The sequence below is a fragment of the Photinus pyralis genome, unplaced genomic scaffold, assembly GCF_008802855.1.
Source record: "Photinus pyralis isolate 1611_PpyrPB1 unplaced genomic scaffold, Ppyr1.3 Ppyr1.4_LG1, whole genome shotgun sequence".
In the NCBI taxonomy this organism is placed as follows: domain Eukaryota; kingdom Metazoa; phylum Arthropoda; class Insecta; order Coleoptera; family Lampyridae; genus Photinus; species Photinus pyralis.
This window is the reverse complement of record NW_022170249.1, coordinates 27,421,886-27,445,747: the sequence shown is the minus strand read 5'-3', so window position 1 is coordinate 27,445,747 and position 23,862 is coordinate 27,421,886. Positions and strand designations below refer to the sequence as shown.

The 23,862-nt window shown below is 34.6% G+C and overlaps 1 protein-coding gene across 1 annotated transcript in view; it reads left to right on the top strand.

Annotated features, from left to right (window-relative positions):
* The window catches only part of LOC116158970 (zwei Ig domain protein zig-8-like), a gene marked incomplete at both ends in the record, with an annotated part of 57,648 nt that overhangs the window by 22,663 nt on the left and 11,123 nt on the right, over positions 1–23,862 (top strand). The window contains 1 exon segment of the mRNA XM_031471850.1: positions 22,260–22,470. Within this exon segment, the coding sequence (XP_031327710.1) occupies positions 22,260–22,470 (211 nt within the window).

Here is a 23,862-nt window from a genome sequence, read left to right as displayed (position 1 = left end):
AAAGAAATAGCGTCTCCGCAAAAACAAGTAGGGCAGGGCTGACGGCTCGTGATTTAGTAAAAAAAGATGTACACGATTTTCACCCGTCGCGAAAACGAACCGTCGGCCGCAGCAACCTCATTTTGTTGTTATCTCCAGTATTTAAGGAAACACCACATCCACCATTAAATAAACTCTTTAAGAATTTTCAAATAAGTCGCCAATTAACGACGATTCACGCCAAATATCTTCACTTCTCCAATACAAAACGCGCAATTTTTCGAAATACCTTCTCTCTCAACACCTGGTGCGTTAATTAATTGTGGCCTGATAAAACTCCACATATCGCAACGACCAGATGTGTTTTACTTCGAACACCTTATCTAAATGCGAGAGAAAATACTAATGGACTGAGGATTTATTCGGACCATAAAATAGTATATTAAGATACAAGTGTATAATCAAGTCTTTAAAGCACGCGCAACGAGATTAAGGGCACGACGCAAAGCGGAGTGCCTTTAACGTTGCAAGTGCTTTAAAGACCAATTATACACGTGTATCTTATAGTATTTTTTATTATACCTGCAGTATAATTTAAAAATAGGAAATACAATGAAATCATATCGACGTTATACTCGAATACATGTTTAATTAAGTGGGCTGGGTGTTCGAAATTTCACGATTGCCATGGAAATGTCACTTGACGTTTGCTTATAATCATCATAATCTTTGTAAATAAAACGATTTCCGTTGAAAAAGATAATACACCGTCCATTAAATCGCTTGTTGTAAAATCTAAACAAACTTTGGTAGGTGTAAAATCCAAATCCAGTAAAGCCTATTATAAAGAATATGAAAAGTTGTTCCCATGGACGAATAGGAAGTTACTTACGAATAGAGTCTTAAATGCATCCCTAATGCTGGCATATATGAAGGAAATGTCAAAGGTATTTAAATCTTCTATATTTTGGTGCATTCATTCAAAACTAAAGCAATGCTGCGATTAAAAAGTGGAACAGATTTGGAAGCATACCCTAAATTACGCGCGTTTGTGAAAGCTTCAACCCTAGGATAGGTACAAAAGCCAAAGAAATGTTCTGCATTTACAGAAAGCGACCTAAGAGGATTTTTTATTTCATCCAGATGACAGTTTCAAAAGTCATACTGGAAGTATCGTTACTTAGCAACTTTAAAGCACGTGTGTTTTAAAGGCCCTTTTTCGCACGCATTTGAGTGTTTAAAACGGAGATTGTGATTCAGGTATAATAAAAAAGAATTATAAATGAATTTGTTGCTTTAATGCACTAGAATATTTTACAATAATTTGTGTTTTACACCTTTATATTGAATGTAAATTAGTTCACAAGGATCTAATGTATCCTAATATACGTGGATTTTAAATAACAAATCTTTTTTTAATGTTACATTTGTCAAATAGGTCACACTCATTTGACCGCAATGGATGTACAAAATGCTCTTATTGGAAAAGGTCACCAGAATCCAGAAAAATTAGTGAACAAATTTAAGTCATAATACACACATGTCCAACGCTTACCTTATTTAGTAGCTATTGTTAAATGTCACAATCCGAGCTTTGCTTGATTAATTGACGTATACGTAAACGATTGTCAACATGTCATAACTTGATACAAGCGTCTGGGCAAATCGGTCTAGTCTCTTGCTTCAAAGTTTTATTTGCGAATTGATTTTCTTTCAACCGGATAAGTAGAATGACCTCGTACGTGATAATCGTTTAGTTTCTAAGTTTACCACCATCCTTTTCTCCCAATGATAAAAGATATCACATTATTAATTTCTCGGTTCGCGGACTAAATGTACCGGTTTAAACATTTCACACGTAATTAAACAGAGCAACGCTTGCGATTATAAGATTTACTTGCTCTCGTCGCTTATATAAATGTCCGATGCGCGCACAATGCAAGACTAAATTGTATGATTTAATAATAAAACGCTCGAATCCCTGTTTTATACGAGGTTATAAAATAGAAATAAATTGCGAATAGTGTAATATCTATATTATAACAAGCTGGCTCTTTTAGTGTGTTTATCATTCTCTTTTTTCCAATATTTATGAAATGATATTACGTATTCTTTTGAACAACCTTCGTCGCTTAACTATGTATATACATATATTTCCAGTCGACGGGTTTGAAAGGTGTGAATAGATATAAAGGACGAGAAGAAAGAAATAAACAGAATATATAATATCCTCCGGAATAGTAAAATATTGTTGTGCAGAAAAGATTCCTTTACCTTTGGGATTAGGATGTATTGAAATGCGAATAGTCTTTGAACATGGCTATCTTATTATGATACATGAGCTTTACACGTTTCTCTACATGCAATTGATAGCTAAATACGAATTTTAGGATCAAATTTCTCAAACACACTGTTACAAAGTATACCATAAGACAGTGTGGATGAGGCAATAATAAATAATTCCTTTAGTAGCGTATCGGAATGGATACCTCACTCCCAGCTACCTCTGTGTACAATGTCTTATTTTTATTAACATTAAAGTATGGCACCAAAATCGACACTAATATTACCAATTTCATACTGCATTATTATTCTAGTTCTTAGACGAAACTTCTCACAACTGGTAAACAACTTCAGTTAACTTTCTGTACAGAATTATTATATAAATGACGAACTGCATCATGAATCAATCAAATGGAGTGAACTATCCGATTGAAAATAGCGTAAAGGGACGTATACTCTTTTCCAAAAGTCGCGAACCTAGGTTTATTTTCATTGTCTCCAATGTTTAACGAAAACTCCACCTCCCCCACGCAATAATCTTCTTCGTTGAAATTAATTAGCTTTTGCCCGATATCAAATGGTCTTATCGCAAACACTTAAATTATATTGATAATTTGATCATGCTCTCCCATTTTAACACGCAATTTTAGGTTCTTATTAAATGAACAAAACTAAATAAACAATTTACACAAGCTATAAAGAAATTTGCGAAATTACAAACAATTCTAAAATGAAAATACAACACTAAGACACATATTCAAATGAAATAAACCAATTCTGAGCACCAGTTGAAAAATTTGAGATGAAAAACTATCCGGGTCGCAAAATAGACTCGAACAAACACAATCAATTAATTAACAATAAAAAAAATTTCCTGCTTGTTTCATATACCACTTGGTTCGTATCGCCGTTTAGAATCCACCGCCTAATACGGTCGAGAGGGGAAGGAACATCTCTCGCATTTTCCTTGGATCGCTGCTTAGCAATATATGATGTAGTGAACTACTGACTGGTATTATGGGTATAATTAAAAACACATGTATAAAGTTGTATATCATTGTTTAAAGTTAATTAAATCCTGGAAAAATAACATAACCTCTTAAGAAACTAAAGTTGGCACTCATGAATGTTAAGAACACCACTACCAACTGAAAAACAATCATGAAAATGGCGTAATATAACCTCACTTTCGACGAAATGAATTGAACTTTTAATTAAGATTGTGGAAAATTTAGGGCCTCTTCCGCAGATTTTTTTATTGAAGACGCTTCGTTAAGGTGCCCTCTATCCATTTCTATCAATTTCATGATCGTACCTGGGGGGCTTATTAGCGTCACGAAACTTAGAAAATAAACAAATACAAGTTTCTTAAGGAACGCTTATTATCTGCGGGGGATGACTAAGGTGACATACCTACACTTCGGAGAATTACGTTGACCTATGAAATACGACGAAGCGCTTTTCATTTTATTTTGAGCAAAAACCGAAATACATTTCCAAATTAGAGATGACGATTCTTCGCATATAAAAATTCCATCAACATAAAAAAGGGTACCTAAATTCGTTAACTTGTCACGCTTCCAAACTCTATTATGTATGAGCGTCGCGTGCAAAAGACATGTATTACATTCAAAACCTTTAAAATCCTTAGAATTTGTAACACGCGAAATACCGCAAAAGGAATACACGGAAAAAATACTCCACGATAACTGAAAACTTCTACCCCCTTATAAAGGATACAAAACGTGTTATGTTACACGGCAATGAATAAACCTATTATAAAAAACAGTAGTGAATCGTGACTAAATTTGTCAATGTCATTACCTTTTTTAAATTATAATCCAATCATCCCTTCGTGGCAGTGTATATCAGCTTTAAAGAATAAATAACACTTCGAGTGCCGATGATGTAGGCATAAGCTAAGGTTCTAATAATTTGGAAACATTGGTAATATCTTCCAATTCAAAGAGAAATTGCTAGTCCAATGTGGAAGGATTGTGAATTTAGGCTCACAAACTTCTCAAGCACCACAAAGTATATAAGGGTGGAAATTAACACTCTATTGATCGAGGCATAAATATTCCACTGATGTAAAAAGAGGACTCTTTTGAAATAAAAAAAATCGTATCTCGAATACAAAGGATGCATAGTTTACCTGCTTTTGTAATAATAAACAATCTCGTGCCTCAGTTAAGCGTGTTAAATTAGTATTTTACATACCAGGCAATGCCAACATTAACCATGCACACCTGCTTATAAATACCAATATTTCCCGCATCGTATTTCCAATCTCATATCCCTGTGATATATTACTGTCGCCTACGGGCTTAATAACTTATTTTACGCACTTTTTACGCGCCCTTAACCTAATGTGCTTTTTATACGCTTTTTATGTAAAGATAACTATAAAATAAATTGGCGGCACTTGTAAAGTTTTCCCTTCGATATAGTAAAAATGGTTTTACATGATGTTGCCGTTCAAAGATAGTAAAAATGGATTTAAAGAGTCGACGTTATCGATAAGGTGTTTATTCACTTACGTAATGCTGCACATAAATCTTAAATCTTCGGTAATCACGCGATGCAATTTACTTTGAACAAGATTTCGTTTCATAAAATTTTCGAGTTTTATCGCATAGGTAGGTACAGATATGACGAACACCACCACGTACCTATTAGTTAGTAAGAGAAGTAGATTTCCAGATCCAGATGCCGCGCAGATAGTAAATTTGTTTTTTTGGACGAAACCTTGTTTTTTCTCCCCATTTCAGTCTAAAAAAGAGCAACTGTAAGTAAATTCGTTTTTTATGAAATAAAAAAAACTCATTATCGTAAAATAAATTGAATAATAACTACAAAGGAGACACAACGCATCCTAAGAAAGTATTCTTATATGTTCCCGCTCCTTATTAACAAATATATACCCAATCAAATCAAACTCCAATTAAATGTAAAAAGGAAAAAGAATCTTTGTATGCCTTGAAGTATAATATTGTTGTCAAGCACTCTTTCGGGACCAATGGCAAGCTCAGAACGATAAATGAAGTTGAGATATAAATAATTTTTTCCATAATCAGTGCCATGTTTACAAATTTAATAAGTATGTAATTTTAGCTGTGAGAAATTATTAGGAAGGGGTCCTTTAATAATAATTAATATAGTTAATAATAGTCTAGTAGCTTTTGTGTATAATACAAGAAGATTAATTAGACTGGCTTAGACAAAAAAATTATTGGCTTCTTCGCTTCCAAAGGAAGGAGAAAAGCTAATGAACTTTAAACGCTTCCAGAATATGTTTGGAAATTCTTTGAGGCTCGTGGAAGATATAACAGTAGGATTAGGGTGGCGCTGCTTTGCCTCAAACCCATCGCATAAACAGCCAAATAGCTCAGGGTGGTAAAATTTAAACGCTCCACGACTGTTGAATCGTTTAGGGTATAATCTTCGGTACTTCTTTACAACTTACCATTAGTTGAGCGCCACCTAATTTTATACTTAATTTTCCCTGTATAACTAACTAGGAAAATGCAAGAAAAGTAACAATTCCAACTAACGAAAGAAATACGGGTTTATTCCAATTAATGTTAAGTAAAAATATCTCCAAAAATATCAAATTTAAAAATATTCTCTTATATGAATTTCCACACGCGTACTAAATTCACAATTAATATCCGAAATGAATAAATCCCAATTCAATAATGATTGATTAAACTGATTGCTGAATTGCACAGATAAAGTGTTATTTCCGTTAAAAATTTGTACCGAGTTCTTGCCTTGTTTTGTTTTATATCCCACCGACACCAATAAAAACCCTATGGAAAGCAGCAGTTTCATTGCATTGTTGCAACAAGGGCGTATTTGGTTTAGAGGAAACATACACAAATAGTTGATGCTTCAAGTTAGATCAAAACCCTCCGGTATACAATATAGTGAACGTGCGCCTCCGAAACCTACTTTCGATTTCCAATTTTCATGCAAATGTTCTGAAAATATTCATCGTATAAATAATAATGTTGTTTAATTACTGTAAGGCACAGTGAAAACATAATTACCCTTTGAAATCCATCCAAGCTAGAATGAGATTGACGTACTGCAAATATTAAATTAAAACTTAAAACAGTGTACACGCTTTATTTGGGAAATTCAGTTAAACACCATAATGTACATACAAAAGTTTGTTGTGCGAGAAAAAGTATGAATATTTACCAGCCCCTTCTAATGAAGTGTAAGTCTTGTAGTTTGTAATTTAACTAACAGTCGGCATACGGAGACACAAATGAGGTTAATACAACAAATAAAAAATTTTATGGTTTTTTTTGAGTAATCTGTTTTTGCAGGGTGTACCAAATAGAATTGGCACTTCCAATAAATCGGTTTCGGGGAAATTAACATTCTCCAAAGCTTTAACCATTACATTGAAACCTTCTGCACCAATTCACATCACATCATACCCCATTTAAAAGCCTATTCAATTCTCTAATATCAATTTTTCCATGTGCCCACGGATATGTTTGTAATAAAAATACGTGGCGGCTAGATAAATTTGTGCAGATTGATTTAATTAGTGACATATCCGGGTGTTGTTACAAACGTTAACTGTGGGGCGCAATTAAATTATTCACATTAGTAAAACCAATATAGGCTAGTAGTCGGTGATGCGTAAACTATCCACAATTTGCGGTATACGTAATTTATTATACATTTATTATAACTGAATAATTCGCAAGGAAATAGATTTCGAAAAAATGTAAAACAGATGGATTTTTGTTGGAAGAGGGCATCTTTTACCTCAAAATGTGCACCCTTGGCGTCAACCCCCAAGCAGGTTTGCCACCCCTTCAATAATTTTAAATTGAATGTTGGGTCGAGTGACACATTATTGAAAAGGGATTTTAATTTCCTACACGCTTCTGGTTTACTTTTCAAATTCGAGCGACTCTTTTGGAAGATACACTTAACTATAGGGGTCACGTAAATACAACAAACTATGTAACATAAGTACGCCTGGGTTCACTGAAATCGAATTTTACCATCACTACCGAAAAGCCGAGTTAAAAACCAAGACAAATAAGCATGTACTAGAGATAGCTTTAGCAGGTTTTATGAGTCTACATTTCCTTCCTTAGGGAGTTATTAGGTTGATTTCTCATTTATGTTCTTCAGGATTGTTTTGTGTAGCTAATCTTTCTTAGAAACGTGTTCATTCACGTAAAAGCTTGAATATCCATTTGCATGATGTCATTTGACACCCTGTATCCTTCAAAGGATTCGCTCAAATTTGAAGCTGGAGTCGCTAGCCTTCTCCAGATTCTTTGAACTTCTTCAGAAGTTTGTTAAAAACAACTAGAGAAAGAGCAGGTAGCCTTTTTCGCCGCCAGTGTCACGTGAGAGCTTGACGTCTTGTCTTCTTCCTGGTCCTTTTGCTGTTACTGTGGAAGTAGCGGATATACATGGACTGCTCATCGGGGAAAGTAATTATTGCGCGTATCTACTGTAAGTTGAAATGCGTTTTTCTTTATATACCTGTCAGTAAGTACAGATAGTTCGCCGAGAGAAATGAACCTATTTTTTTTGCTTTTGTTAATTTTTTACATTGGTACCTACCTAGTGTGGTAGTGTTAATGGATCTAGGCCCTAGGGTGGCACTTGTTGGCTTTATTGCTTTCCTTTAACTGCAGGGGCACCTCTAAAAAAAGCATTATGCGAGTCACTCTGTAATGGGGCGAAAGCCTGTTGAGGGACAATAAATAAATAAATAATGCAATCCGGGGCCTTGCGCCTATGGGTCCCTCGAAATCGCCCCCCCCCCTCCCACCCAAACCAATTAAAAGCATTTTACACTTCCAACTAAGATTAATTTCTAGAAATATGCAATATTTTCTATTCTTTGATGGGGTTATCTATATCTAATTTAACTTTTAAGAATATATTTACGTGATTACGTAATATTTACAGTGTGAAATTCAGAAGTGATTTTCGAAAAATAATAAAAGACATCAACTAATGCCTTTCAAGTTTATTTTATAGTTCAAGAATGAAATCCAACATACAAACATGTAAATGTAACCACTGGTCACATAATTTCGGCGAAATGTGAGGTTATGTTACTTGACACTTCATGATTACTTTTAAGTTGGTAAGTGTGTGTGTAACATTCCAACTTCTTCAATTTCTTACGAGGTTATGTTAGTTTTTACGATACAGAATTGTTTCCCAAATTTTGTTTTTTGCCGCCCCTAAAAATTTGCCGCTATGGGCCAGGGCCCACATTGCCTCGTGCTAAATCCAGCCGTGAATGTAATGCAGCCTTACCCTTTCCTAGTTTTAAAGCTTTTTGGTTATGTAAGGTCGTGCCTGCTTCTTATTTGGCTTTGAAGGTGCAACAATTCAGGATCTTGAAGCAAACGAGTATGGAAACGCGGTTCCCCCAGATATTTTAAGACTGTTAGGCAAAGATGGCAGTATGGAAGAAGTGTTTTCCGATTCACTACAGCCAGATTCGGCTTCTGAACGCTATTTGTGAAAATTAGGGTTATAAGAAGAAGTAAAAACATACAATTGAGTGAATTGCAGTTAAATACTGCAATCTATGGCCTTGGTTTTAACGAATATTAAGTAACACGCAAACTGAAAAATGGATCAAAGCAAAAACCGAGAAACTAGTAAAACGTAAGCAGTCTGTTATGACCGAAAACGTACACAATATTGAAACGAATCTTTATTGGACAATCTTTAGTTTAAAGAACAAACGCATCAACGCAGCAAAGGATAAGAGAAACAATAACAATATGGAGAACGATTTGGCGACAACAAAAATGCACAAATTATACAGCCAGATTACTCCTGCGACTTGTGTTGCGCTCCAGTAGCTATTAGTTCTCTAGATATACTTACTCACAACAAGCAATTTTGCACCTACTTGATGATAACATACTTAGGTATTATTTCTACGGTATTCCTAAGTAAATACTGCATTCATTCATTGAAGTATATTTACTGTCTCCTGCCTTTTCTCAAATTAGAGTAATGAGTATTTGGCAAGAGCCTATTAATGTTTATTATTCCATTACCAAATCGAAACGGTTTCGATTTACTTAACCAAATTTCGGTTGATTCTTATTTATTTTTGCCTTTAAAATGGTCCTATTAATTATTAACTCATTTATTTAAAATAGGGGTTCGCATTTACATGTGAAATGTAATCCACGGTATCACTAACACTACAGTGCACACGTACGTTCCTTACGGCTCTACTCAGACAGAGCTTCTGGGTTTCTGCACATTTTCCAACGTATCCAGCGAAACGCGAATAAACGTCAACGTATAAAAAATGCGAACATTCCTTTTTTTTATAAAATGTTATACTATTTTTTTCCAATGACATATATGTTTACCTATAGAATGTCCTGTCGGGATTAGATGAAAAATGTTCTAAATTACAAGGCTTCTGCCTCACAGTTCAGTATTTAAATATCTTAATCATCAAGGCGATTTAAAGATTGGGGAGCTCAAGTAGCACTTGTTCATAAGTGTAAAGAACCATTTGCAGTGAATGAACCGCTTTAAAATGTATTGATACGAGGGTTATAAGCTTGAAGGATCCTTTTCATCTAGCTAAGATTCAGCTTTGATTATAACTACATTCAATGAGTTTGAGTTTGAACTTTACCTGATATATAAGTTCATGAGTTGATTTCAGATCCGGTTTGTGTAACTACCCATTTACTGCACCACACTGACGAGATAAGAAATAAATGTTTTATAAAATGTACTTCGTAATATCTCATTTATTAAATCCTGTGCCTCTTGATTTTATATGTAAGCGAGAAAATATCTCCGGCTTGCAAATCGTTTTTTCGGCCTTAATAACTGTATTATGTGACTGGCATATTTCTAATTCTACGTCCGTGTGTATTCGTGCATTTTCGTCATACATAAGTTCTATTCAATTATAATAAAATAATAGCTTTTAGAAGGGAGAGTATCTCTCATGAATTTTCGCAGAATTCGGAGTGAATCATTTAGTATCTACCTTTAAAGTATCTGCGACAAAAGACTTATTAATGACTTCTGAAGGAATATCTGACTCTCTAAAGAACGATTGTAGAATCTTCTAGAAATACATTACAATTTTATTTTCTTTCCAGAAATTCGAAAAAAGGAAATACTTACATATTGCCGTGCGCAATGACATGCGGACACTACGCCGACCACAAAACACCTGTGCCGCTGGTTCAAAAGAAATCAAATTTGAAACTTAAAATTTTATAATCTCATCTCGAACACTTCCGGCACCTGCTATAAAGAAAAATCCCAATAGTGACAAAATTTATCAATTTGGGAAATTCGGTGGCCTCAATCCACAGGAAAATTGCACAGCACAAATTTTGATCAGCGCCTGAAGTAAATCTTGGATACCAATAGCATAATTCGACATGAAAACTCTACGTGGGTCGCACTTTGGATTCAAATAAACACACAATTATGACAATGACATAAATAAAATAATAATGAAAGGTTTGCGTAACTATAGTAGGCACGCAAATGCTGACAACTTCTGAATTTATGACACAGAATTAGATGACAAACAAAACTGGCTTTAAGATGACAAATTTTCGGTAACTGATCGGACGGTCGAAATCGTTTAATAAGAAAAGAACCTTAACGAATGGCCTCGCTGTACTACAAATGCTTGTTTTTTCAACTCCTTCCGAAATCGGACTAACTTATATTTAAGTTACCAAATGCAAATAAACAATGAGGCAAATGCGCTGAAAAGAGAATTAAGGAAAATTGGGGTTCAAGAATGATTTTAGAATGAGAAACTACCTGTTCGATGCAGTGATGAGAGGGGTGTTCATGTACGGAACGGAGATATGGGGATCGAAGGAATGGGTAATAGGGCACAACGAAAGGATACGAAATTCTATATTAGAGGAAGAAACCAACTTGGAAAAGATAAGGAGAGCGTCGGGGTGCAGGGCGGTTCGAGGAAAGAGTCGATAGAGAAAGCGGAAGAATGTTTGACAACGAGGATGAACGCAAATGGAATGTTGGAAGAACAAAGAGGAAAATATTACGTAAGAAATGGATAATCTAGTAGGAGTGGTTGTCGAAATACCTATGGGAAGGAAAAAATAAAATTAAGATAATGGCGAGGTTCAGATTCGGAAATTAAGAGAGAGGGAAGGAGAAGTGTAGAAAAGAAGAAGGGAGAAAATGTGGAAATGTGGACGGGAAGAGAGGAGGACATAGAGCACATGATATTATTATGCTTCTAATACTTTTTAGGTTTATTTTGTACTGATTTTAAGTGTAAAAGTTTTGCCAATATGTGTCGATAAAGTTGATTGATAGAACACCTTACAAATCAAGTAGGTTTTAAGCAAATTTTCAAGAAGATTTTGTGTGATTCCAAGATGCCAAGGAGAACAGAATGATTTCGAAAACAATCAAATAAAAGTTTCATGAAAATTGCAAAAATATTTTTTCTGCTCCTACACGCATTTTAAGGGGATTTGTAAATGATTTTTTAAAATTTGGATGTCAAAAGGGATTCCAGGAAAGTTTCCAAAGGAATTTGGGACGTTTCAAAAAAGAAATTAGAGGTTTCGAAATAATTCATTTATGGTAAATCTCTGGTATTCTTTTATATTCCCTGGCTCCCTGGTACTCTTTTGCAATTTGTAGTCATACAGTTTTGCACATCTGCGGCACAAGACAAAAGCCCCCAACCAAAATCCCCCTGGACAAAAACCCCTCTTATTAACCCCCCGACAAAAATCTCCAAGAGATAACAACCCCCTATGGCATTTTCTACACTTAATATATTTTGATACCCGGCAGGGGTTATTGCCACCTGGGGTTTTTGTCGAGGAGTTAATAGATAGAGGTTTTTGACCGGGTATTTTTGTCCCAACTGGTATGTAATTGCGAGTTGTTAATCTTAATAATTGCTTCCTGAGCGTACAAACAAATCGATTTGGCGAAAGAAGGGGTATTGAGAGTGGAGTCATTAATAACACAGCAGCACCGATTGATTAAATAATTCGCTCGCGAAGCTAATAAATGACTTTCTCTACTCGATCTTAAAACTGTGAGAAAACTTCCCTCAGTATGTGTATTTTCCCTTCGCACATCGAATTTTGAAAAAATCTCATTTTTTATTCCCACGGTAAAAAAAGGATGAAAAGCTTAAATGTGAGAGTGAAATAATTTTACATTTACATTTCATCCTCTGTTCCTAAACTTGTATTTTCCACAAGAAATAGGACTATTTCCTCGGATTTGTTAATTTTAATTTCCTAATTTTAGCGTTTATGGGAAAACAATTTAGCAAAGTCGCCTTCACAAATTTCAAGACAATCATTAAATCGCGTTCGACTGATCCTACAAATATGAAACCAATCTTCAATTGAGCGTTCAGTAAATTATCTTGCATAAAAGGATTGAACAGATGAACACCCTCACCCCTTTCTTTAAATCATCATCATTTAGAATTAAAAGACAAGTTAATACAATGCTGAAGCATTGAACTTATATCACTTAATTTGAAAGAGTCAGAGACAATAATTGTATTCATATAGTGGAGGCCCTAAGGTAGTTAAGTAAGTTACATCGTAATTCATTTTTTAATGAAAATGTCCAATCAAGTTTATGACTTCCAGTTAGGGTGCCGTAATTACGTTTAAAAGTATAAAAAAATGAAGGGAGATTCAATTGGTGCCCATTTAAGACGCAATCTGTAGGAAATTTCAATTCTGTCCTTCGTTACATTTTACCAACGTAAATTACTAGATTTAAACCTTAGCCGACGCTCGCTTTACAATTTAATTGGCCTTTCTATTTGAATTTGTTAAACGGAAGAAAAGTAGTGGAACGAAAAATCAACGCTTAGCCGTTATTCTGTCAAGTAAAACAAACGTTATCTTTAAAATCCCTTGAGAATACATGAAAATCTCGTTGGAGCGTTTTCTCAACGTTCCACTCCTTTTTCTCGTTCCACCTTTCCCCCATTGTTATTCGGCATAACACTTCTCCTGCCAAACCCTTATCATCTTGCGATAAGAATACTGACTGCCTGAGGCCTTTTGCAGCCTTTTGAACTTGTTACCGCTGATTTGAGATTAGAAACTTCAATACAACCCCACTTGATAATCTGTCACCAAGTGAAAGATTTAACTGTTAGTTTACATGTCAGACCCACTATATCAACATTTTTTCTCAATTGGTTAACGAAAGTCGTCTTATTAACCATTGCTTCTCAATTATAACTTTATGAAGTTATAATTGAGAAGCAATGGTACCCTTCGAGTATATCAATTCATAATGCCGCCGTGTTGCTTTCCCTAAATTGAATAGAAGTTTAAGTCGCATCTGTTGGTTTACAAAGGCAACAATCTCGAATAAGTAAATGTTTTTTAGTCAACTTTAAAGCAGTTTGAAGTTTTCGAGTTTACAATGTTGTTGTTGTAATTATGCAAGGTAGCTTGATATGCTTCGAAGTTTGGCTCAATAATTTCAGAGTTTCATTTTCTCCTCTTTGCCTTCTAAACCTCGGTAACATAATGCGATGTACGATGAACAAGGGGGAGCTTGAAGTGTTTCATGTTATAGTGAAACTGTTTTGTTTAAAAGTAAGAAAAGTAACTATCAATTTCAAAATTCTAGTTAAACGCCGGTTCGAAACTGAAACGAAATCTCTTAACTGCATGGATCATGGACTTCACTTATACTTTTTGGTGACGAAGATTTCTCCAATTCTTTAAATATTAAAGAAAACGTTTATTATAATTTAGTATAAGTGCGCGTAAACTAAAGGCACAGATCCGTTTTCCCGAGGGAAAAGGTAGTGGGGAGATTTCAGTAGACAACTTCTGTAATCTCAAGCGCCTTCGTGGATTTCAGGTTTACTCAAGAAGGTCTGAAGCGATCTTTAAAAATCTCTGAGTTAATTCATAAAGAGGATCTGTAGTGCAAAATCAATTCGACACCTCGCGTTTCTTTTAATTCACGAATAAAATGAGATTTTAAATAAGATAATTAAAAAAATGCAGGTTTTACATAGTTGAAAATATCTGATACATAAGTTCGTTGGTATCTAATATTTGTAATGGTCCTCTTCTTCGTATCAACCTTTTTTAAACTTAAGTGCAGTCGTCTAACTGCATCCACTGGAAGCGTTCTACTGTGATTATGTCATATTATTTAGCGTTCAAAAAACTTGGAAATAGGCTGAGATGGTAGTACTCGAATTCACAATAAAACGACGGTAAAACAAAATAAATCTCAGACACGGAGATAGCAAGTAAGAATGAAATTCGATAAGCAAATAGATAATTGACGCCGGCGCCGGTAATAAATTTTAGGTAAGTATATGAATTTAAAAAAAATTACACAGTGGTTTCGTCATATTTATCAGGGTTAAAACAAAAGAAATTCACGTATAATTTAGCCGTGATAACCATATACCTTCTCATGCGACCAGAAATGACGAACATATAGCTGATTAAGACCATGTGGTAAACAATACGGCTTTACCCTTCATAAAATTCGGTCATTTCATGGAGGGATCGACGGTTTTTTCTAGCCGACAACGTATTCGATTGTTTACATCCAAAAATTAAAACTTATTTAATTAATTGTACGAGCTGCGATACACCTAAAAATGTAATTGGTCTTAAAATACAAATTAATTAGGAGCACTACTTTTGAGACCACTCACGACTTTATCGGATTCTGAATCGCCAACTCATTTAATTAGCAACGGTTAATTAAATGGGTTATAATGGGCGAGATGAAATTTCTAAATTCAGACTTCTAATTAACCTCCACTGTCTCTTGGAATTTTTCAGACCAGGTAAAAAAGTCTCTTATCAAACTAATACCGGCGTAAATCTGCATGGCCTTGCAGTTTTAATGCTCGTTTTCATATATCATTGAAAACTTTCGAACGATACAATAGTTATTTGTACAACTAGTTTTGAAAGTGATACTTTTTTTCATGAATGAGTTTGATTAATGAGGGCGAATGAATGTTGTTGATGTAGAAATTATCTGTGTTTGCGCATCGGACTGTAATATTTCATAGCTGCTCAATGTTTTCCGAATTTCTGCCAAGTTCGAAAATAGTATATTTGTCTGTAATGGAACTTGCTCGTATGAATATCGAGGACATCCCAAAAAACTGTAATAAAGTTCAGTATATCAAATTTCATAATTTGCAATGGAACGTCCCCGTCTTATTTTGGTTTTCATATATGAACTTGCGCAAAGAATTTAATTAGGAGAACAAACGAGCGTCGTTTTTTCTTCTTAATTACGTTTTATGGCGATCGGTCATTTCTGACTATTTACGATGGGTGTTTTCATGACAGTACGTAGAATTTACCAGTTACTATGATTACGACGACGCCAAAATTACTTACCGATCTAAAAACAGAACAGCAAAAATACTTACCGACGCCTTTTTAAATATCAACAGTCTTACATTACATTTAATCTTTAATTATTGTTAGGTAAATTAAACGTACAATTTGTGCTGTTTTTCCTATAGCAAGACGCTCATAAAGTCATAAACGAAGTGCAAAGCTAGTAAACTACATCAGACACATGCACATTTTTATGAAATTATTAATTTCAATTTTGACATTTAAACTGGTTGCCTAGTGATGTACACCATACCACTTCGATCATTTCGATTTATTCTGCTCGTTAATTTCTTAGTGCATATTTATATTGGTTGCATAATTTTAATTTCGATCGCGCAAAAAATGTTATAAGCACGTCGAACGTTAAGGGTTACCGTTCTCAGACAATAATTGGAGTCGTCGCTTCGCTCCTCCTCCAAACAATTGTCTTCGAACGGTAAAAATCCTTTACCGTTCTCCATACTTAATATACTATTACCCACGTACGTTATAAGAACAAGTCTACAAGATGTAATTGAAACATTTTTCAACATCGTTGCGAGTTAACCTAAGGTGATATTTTGCGCTCGATTAAGGTACAGGTACGTACCAAATTTTATCGTGATAATTAGGTTTGACATTCACGGACAAACGCTGATTCAGATCTACATGAAGTTCTTATTGAGCGACGCTTTGTTTTTCGCTGTCATTTACAACTTTAAAAATATGATTTGGGTGTAACATGCTTCGTTGGATTTAAGATGAATGTCTCCATGGAAACGTTATGTAGTAATTTACAAAATAACAAGTGGTGATAAGGAATTTTAATATAAACGTTATCACCACTTGTTATTTTGTAAACTTCGTTGGATTGTTCGTAAGACACAAACGCTGCAACTAAAGCCATTGTTGTTTTTGACTTTCGTCTATTTTTATCGCCGAATTCGTAGACTAGACTAATACAAAAAAGACGAATATCTCAAGTAGAAATTCCACCAATCACGATAGCTACGCAGTAGATGCGACTAATAGGCATAATGAAGACTCAGTTTTTAGTATCCATTCATTAAAATCAAAATGTCTGTATTCAAAATCGCAGTTCATAGATTTCCGTTGATATAAGCGAACTCGTAAAAATTTAATTTGGAATTGATTTATTTTAAATTTATGTATTCGGAACACCTACTGCGTTTACGTATAAGAGGGTTAGGTACATGTATTAGGCTTTTCTTTCGAGAAATATTCCAAGCCGATCTCAAAAAGCACAAACGATGGTATTGGAAAACCTTTTGTCTTTATAAACCTTTCCTTTGCATTAAAAAGGCGGATTTGGTACTTATGCGATTTTGCAGTTCGCCGGAATATCATAAATTGTCTTTCAGTATTGATGTGGACTATCGAATGCCGAGAGAAAAACCTAAGTACAAGTGAGAAAGAACAAAACGAACGGAAACGTTCTATTAAGTTGATTAATACGTCCAAAATGGACGAATATCGATACTTTTCGTATGGATATCGTATTTCTTAAAAGGCAGGTGAATTACATTTCCATAATATGTATGTACTATACTGGAGCTAAGAAGGGAACGTATCTCGGCTAGCTACTTATTTTACATAAGAGACATAGAAGTTCTTTTATGAATTAAGCATCAGCTTAAGCCGATTTGGAGATATTATCATTTTAAAGTCATCGCATTTATCTCAAATTGAATACTTATAAGCCCTTTTGACTTACTTTATCGATAAAATGCGGTCTTGTCATATGCAATTCTCGTTTTGCAAATATGGCGAGTGTGTGAGACGGAATAAAACATGAGCGGTGATCAAAGTACATTACTCCCTCTATTTCCATTTTTTTTTTGTTTTTAGATTTGCCACAGTTGTTGAAAGTTCGCAATTTTATATTGATATTATTGTGTTCTAATTGGCGGTGCAGAAAAAAATATCACGCATGTAAATATTTAAGCACGTTTTGTACCTTAAAGTCAGATATTAAAATTAACGCTAAAGTTGGCCGTTTTACATAATGATTTAACATTACAATGCAGTATTGCATGATTCTGCGATGAGTATCGGAGGCAAGCGTCTAATTCGTAAACATTGAATTCGTGCTTGGAAAGCTTAGACCAGTTCGGGGCTACAAACTACTGTTTTAGCTATTATGAAGGATCAGGAATGTTGGGGAAGGATAAAAATTGAAATACGGAAACCTTTTAAGCATGTACACGTATAAATACATCTACCTTTAATGCTAACGTCAGAACCAGAATCCTTTCAATGATATTGCCTACACAAAATTTGCACATGCAGTATAAAATGGGTCCATAACGTACACACTACACAGATAGGAAGAACACAATAGAAAAGTTATACGTTGCTTTAAACTTTATTATTTATAACTCGCCAAAACACATTTTCTTGGAAATTACCAATTTCTTGTTTTGTTAATTAATGTGAAGAATGTAGTGAATATGAAGAAATTTAAGAATTCCCAAAAAACTGAAGTATCGGAAGAAATGATTCGTTTTGAAGATGTATTTTTGCAAGATACGACCTACCCGTGTATCACAACAGAAACCGAGCACCCTGACAACACATGGCATTCTAGATTGCATAATCAAAATATTGAATCATTATTTCGTCATTTTTGTTGTATATGAAGAATATACATATTTTATGTTGTCATTTTCAAATGTCTTAAGAAAACAACACACAAGTTGCATCGATTTCCGGTTAAATCAGTAAGTGATACCAGAAGTTTCAATACGAGATCGGATAGGTCCTAATGTCGCATATAAAATTATATTTGACAAATTTGTCGTATCTATCCAAATAAAAGGGATATTGAGGCGACCTTCTTATTCGAACGCACTGTATATTAAGTATGTGATTAGCACACAACGTAGGATGACAGATTTTGGAATCGTAGCGACAGAACCCCAAATTTATAAGTGTCATTGGAATCTCCCTAACGGCGAACGGTACAGAGTAAGTTGCCTTGGTTGCCCCTTTTTGTGACTAAAAAATGCATTTAAAATTTTTGAAAAATCTTGGTAAATAATTGAGATATCAAACTGAACAGTTAGCGCCTTCTATGAGTCCTTTTTTCGGAGAATCTGAATCTATTTTCATTTACATTACAAGCCAGATGTAGAAGGAATGGGGACTACTTTCTTATGAACGCCGTATTGGATTTTTACGGAATGAGATAGAAGACGTTGTGAGAATGTAAACTGATAAGAAGACATTTGTAGCATTGGAAGAACAAAAATTGTCTATTGCACTGATTATTGAATATATAGAAAACTTCTTTTACAACTTTGCGGTCTAAGAGACACAATTTCGTGTTTTATTATTATTATTATTATCTTTATTAAAACTATATGGATTTATATACAATACGTTAACAAATGTGTAACATTATATTTACATAATAACAATTTGTTATGCTGATAAAATCATGTCATTAGTCCATACAATGGTTTCGAATTCATTGACTGTACATATTACGTTGTTCACGCACCACCGTATTTAAAACTTTCGATTGTCCCTTTTCCTATATGCCAAAAGTAATCCTGTATGATTCTGTTTCTGAGTCTGTTGATGAAAGAGGTCCTGAAGTTTGCGGGGGGGGGTTCATTTTTCATGGCATCAATGGTCAGGTGGTATATAGTAAACTTCGACAAATTTATTATGTAATTTGCTACCGTATGAGCGCTCGTGCGCTTTATTCCGCATAAAAAAAAAGATGCAACTCTCTAGATTGGCAGTAATAGCGCAGGGAAATGCAACGGTTGAAACAAAAAAGACTAGACATGGTCGTGTCCGATTGTATTCGAAGCTGCACTAAATTTATGTTAAAAAGTCGCCAATAAATCGGTCATGCTTTTGAAGCGTTAGTAGCCACTTATCCCATGATCACCCCGAAGGTATATGCCTAAGAAAACTGCGCGTGAGAATGCGAAAATTTTGTAAATTGTACCAGTTTTAAAAAATTAAGTCATAAGTTTGAATAAGTAAATTCGTAAACAAAAGATTTTCGCGTGCTAATGCTGCACCGCAGGGACACATAACTTTATCTCACATTTCTACACAAGGAAGTAAAAAGAAAACAATTTTTGCAACGCAGAGAGATGTAAAATAAATGATACTGGTACAACACAACTCATTTACTAAAGTTTCGTAATATTCGTCAAAAGCTGGAAATTTTCTGCTCTTATTTCCTTTTGAATCTTTTCATTTTCATAACATCCTACTTAAAACTTTTGTTTAATAGAATGTTTGGAATAAAATTCAAATCTGTTCTTAAACAGTATGTTGTTTCTGAGCGAAAGTGTTTCGAAACGCTTTTATAGGAACGCGTTCATTAGTACTTTGGAAAGTATTTACGATAAGCGCTTTCAAATTGTGCACTGGTTATTTTGAAAATTTGCTGTATTTATACCGCTATGTATACTCTTTGTTGTATAGCACATGTTAAATTTACATTTTAATAGGTTTGAATGAGCAGGCTAAATCGCTTTAACCGCAAGGGTAGATAAAATCACATGATTGTGCATTCTAATGACATCCGTCATTCTTATTTCAAATGGGACGCGGATCACGATATAAAATCACGTTCAGAACATATGAAAATGCTGTTTCTATGAAAACGACCGCGACGGCAGAACCTGAGCTTGCTATTTTTGACGGCTAAATTAAATGTAGAATTGTCAGACGCTTGTCAATGATTTATATGGCTTCTGCTATAAAATAAAGTTTTGTATTATATACCACGATAAAGAGAAACTAACCATCTTGTGAAAATTAATTCACTAAATGGTGAAAATATCCCTTTATCGTCTTAATATTAATAAGTAATAAGTATGTATTCACCAATAATAGATTTTTAATTATATAAAATAAATGAAAATGAGCGCAGAGGAACAAGGGTTAAAAAGAGACACAGGAAATGTTAATTTGAGGAGATCTAGAACTCATCATGTATGCAAGGTTCTGTAAAATGGGAACCAGCTCTAACTCATTGTTTCTGCACGAGACAAACGTTAAGAACGGTCATTTCATAAATATCTGAAGATGATTTAAAAATGTTGAATATATCTCTCCCTCCTATGGATCTGGTGGTCGAATTGACCGACTCCCGAAATGTAGATCGTAAAATGCCCAAGTCCCACCCCCTCGTGTCAATTCTATTCCCAAAAAAACTCAAGGTTCACAAAATTATCCAGAAAAATGGATTTTAAAAAACCGTGTGTAGTAAATATTAAGAGAGTCTGCGGTATGCTAGAACCAGGGTCAGAACTGACTTTGTTTTAGTAAGTTCTGGTCAAAGACAACGTTTGGTGTCTAGTACAGTCTAGTTCGATTTTGTAATAATTTGTGTTGCATTGCGATGATAGGTCCGAACAAGCCTCATCTTTAGAAGGTTTAAAATTTATCGATTATGGTAGTACAGGGTGGCACTCAGTTATAGGTGAATTGTAAGAGGAGATGCACCTTGCGTAAATTATTGTCGGTAAGGATTTTATTTTTATACGTCAAATGGTAGTATGGATATGAATCCAAGTTTGCCAACTCGACACCGGGGTTAACTTCTGGTGGGCGAAATTTTTGAATTGTTTCAGTTTTTCCCCTATAACTCCAAAACGGTCAATTTTTTTGAACATTCTACTTATTAAACTGCTCCCAGAATTAAATTAGTCACTAAATTATGCAGCACCAATAAATCCAAAAGAATAGTGCGATCCTTTAAACGGTAATTGGTTCCGGGCAATCAACTCGATTATGGCCTAATCTTTGACAATTAAAACAAGGAGAATTGGGAGTTTCCATCACATGAATAGAAAAACGTGGTGACATTTGTCGAGTACTAGGGGTACAGCTAAATCCAGGTTCGAGTAAAGGTAATGATGTTGTTGCTTAAGGCATGGTGCCTGTTCAAGTGTTTAATGTGGTAGAAACATCGACATTCAGTTAGTTCATCTAACGTCTATTTAACGTTATTATCGTAATAGTTTTAAATATTAACGTGTTCTACTCGTCATTTCGAACTGTTAAAAATAATAAAAGTCTATTTTTCAATTTTCTAGTCTTTATAAGATACGGTAATTTAAAAAATGTATAAATGAGGATGATCATAAATATTTCATTATCAAAACAATAATTTCTTTGATACACTGGAACCCTTTAGAAAATGTCATCGTTTGCGTACATTTTACCGTGTCTGCAGGTTCTGATAAAAAAACCTCTTAGTCGTGGAAAAGTTTAGAAATCCGATTTTATAATAATTCAAACTGCTTTATGAATTATTTCAGCTGTCAACTGTTTCTTTGAATCTAATACATGCGTTCTTTTATTTGGAAAACGCATATTATAAAATGAAGAATGTTTCTACAAACTTTTCACTTGATTAGTATTGTGAAAGACATTTGTAGTAAATCAATCTCCCTTAACGCTAACGGTGTTTAGAGAGAATTAAGAGAATAAATTGCACCATTGAGTTTTTATGTAAATCGATGCTGCGGAAATTCTGACCGTTACTTCCACTGTAGATAGCACTATAATCAACGTTCTTCTCCATTGTTCCAGGTATCGTGGATAAGACATCGAGATCTACACTTACTGACAGTAGGCCGAATGACTTACACGTCTGATCAAAGGTTTACAAGTATACACAATCCACAAACAGAAGAGTGGACATTACAAATACGTTATCCCCAACGAAGGGATTCGGGTGTATATGAGTGTCAAGTAGGAACAACGCCACCCATAGGGATCCCAATGCATCTTTCCGTAGTAGGTGAGTAAACACGTTTTACTGTTTTCCGTTGCAAATTTCGGGCGTAATTTGAATAAAACGGGAAGGGAAACGAAAGTAGGTGTATATAAAATTAAGTCGCGGAGAAATCGCTGGCGCGCATTCCGTTTAGCACTCCCCCGTTTTTGGAGTTATTCATTTAGTTTCGGGAAGACAAAAATATCCTTCATCTAAATACATGGATCGTAAAAGATTAAAATTGAAAGCGGTGTAAAATCCGAGCCGTTTCTTTTAAAATGAAGTTGGTAAAGCGGATTTTGCGAAATATCTCCCTAATCCTTATTTCTGTTTTTAGAATCGATTTAGAGAGATACTTATACATATTATTCGGTTTTGCCATACTGAAACCTACTAGTTAGTCGCTCTCATGCTAGGAAAATGAATCTACGTGTAGCAGACAGTGCACGTAACACAAGACGCGTGTTTACTTTATGATAACGACGTGGGGTTGAATTTGAGCTCTAGCTTATATGGTAAAACTTCCCCAGCGTTCCGTTTCCGTAGCAAACTTGTTTCTTAAATATCACTCGCTTCTATATTTAATTTACCTTACCATATTCGCTTCCAGTTTCCATAATATTCGTAATGACATCCCTTTGCGACGATTTTAGACTACAAGGCATAGTAGCGCGATATGAGAGGGTGAAAGTAAGTTACCAAAGAGCTGGAGAGGCGAGTTTTGTAACTCATTATGTATAATAATATAATGTTACAACTCACTGATAGTAGGCTTACAACTTCTTGTTATAAAACGTATTCGAAATTTTTCTTTCTTTCCATCTAAGACTCTTTGTATATACTCAAAGCAAACAGCTCTTCACAGAACAGTTGGTATAGTGTAACCAAGATATAGGTAGTCGTTGACTTTAGTAACGACATTGTGATGCTATGATTGGTTAAACACACAATAAATTAAAACTCGTATTGAGGTTTCGTTTTGGAATATGAGTATTTGATCCGAAAATTTTACGTTCATAGTTGATCCCTTTACCACTGCTTCACCTCTAGGGATACTTTAATGAAGGTTTTTGAAAATATCTTTATGTTGTTGTGTCCCGTTGTTTCATTGGATGTAATCTTGATTTGGGTGACTCTGCGCGCGATGGTACCCATCGGTATGGAGAAACTATCACTTTTGCTTTTGTTGTTGAAATGACAGGTTCTGACTTTTGCGTAAAAAGGAAATGATTGGAAAGAGAGAGTATAGTAAAAAAAAATCAATCTATTCAAAACGTTCTTTGATTTGGCATGCAAATTGTTCAACTAACTGTCCAAAATTTGATGGACATTTAAAAAGAAGAAGTTCTACAGTAAGTAGGTAATTGTGTACATATTTTGGTCATTAAAAGCGAGCCGAGATAATAAAAGGAAATG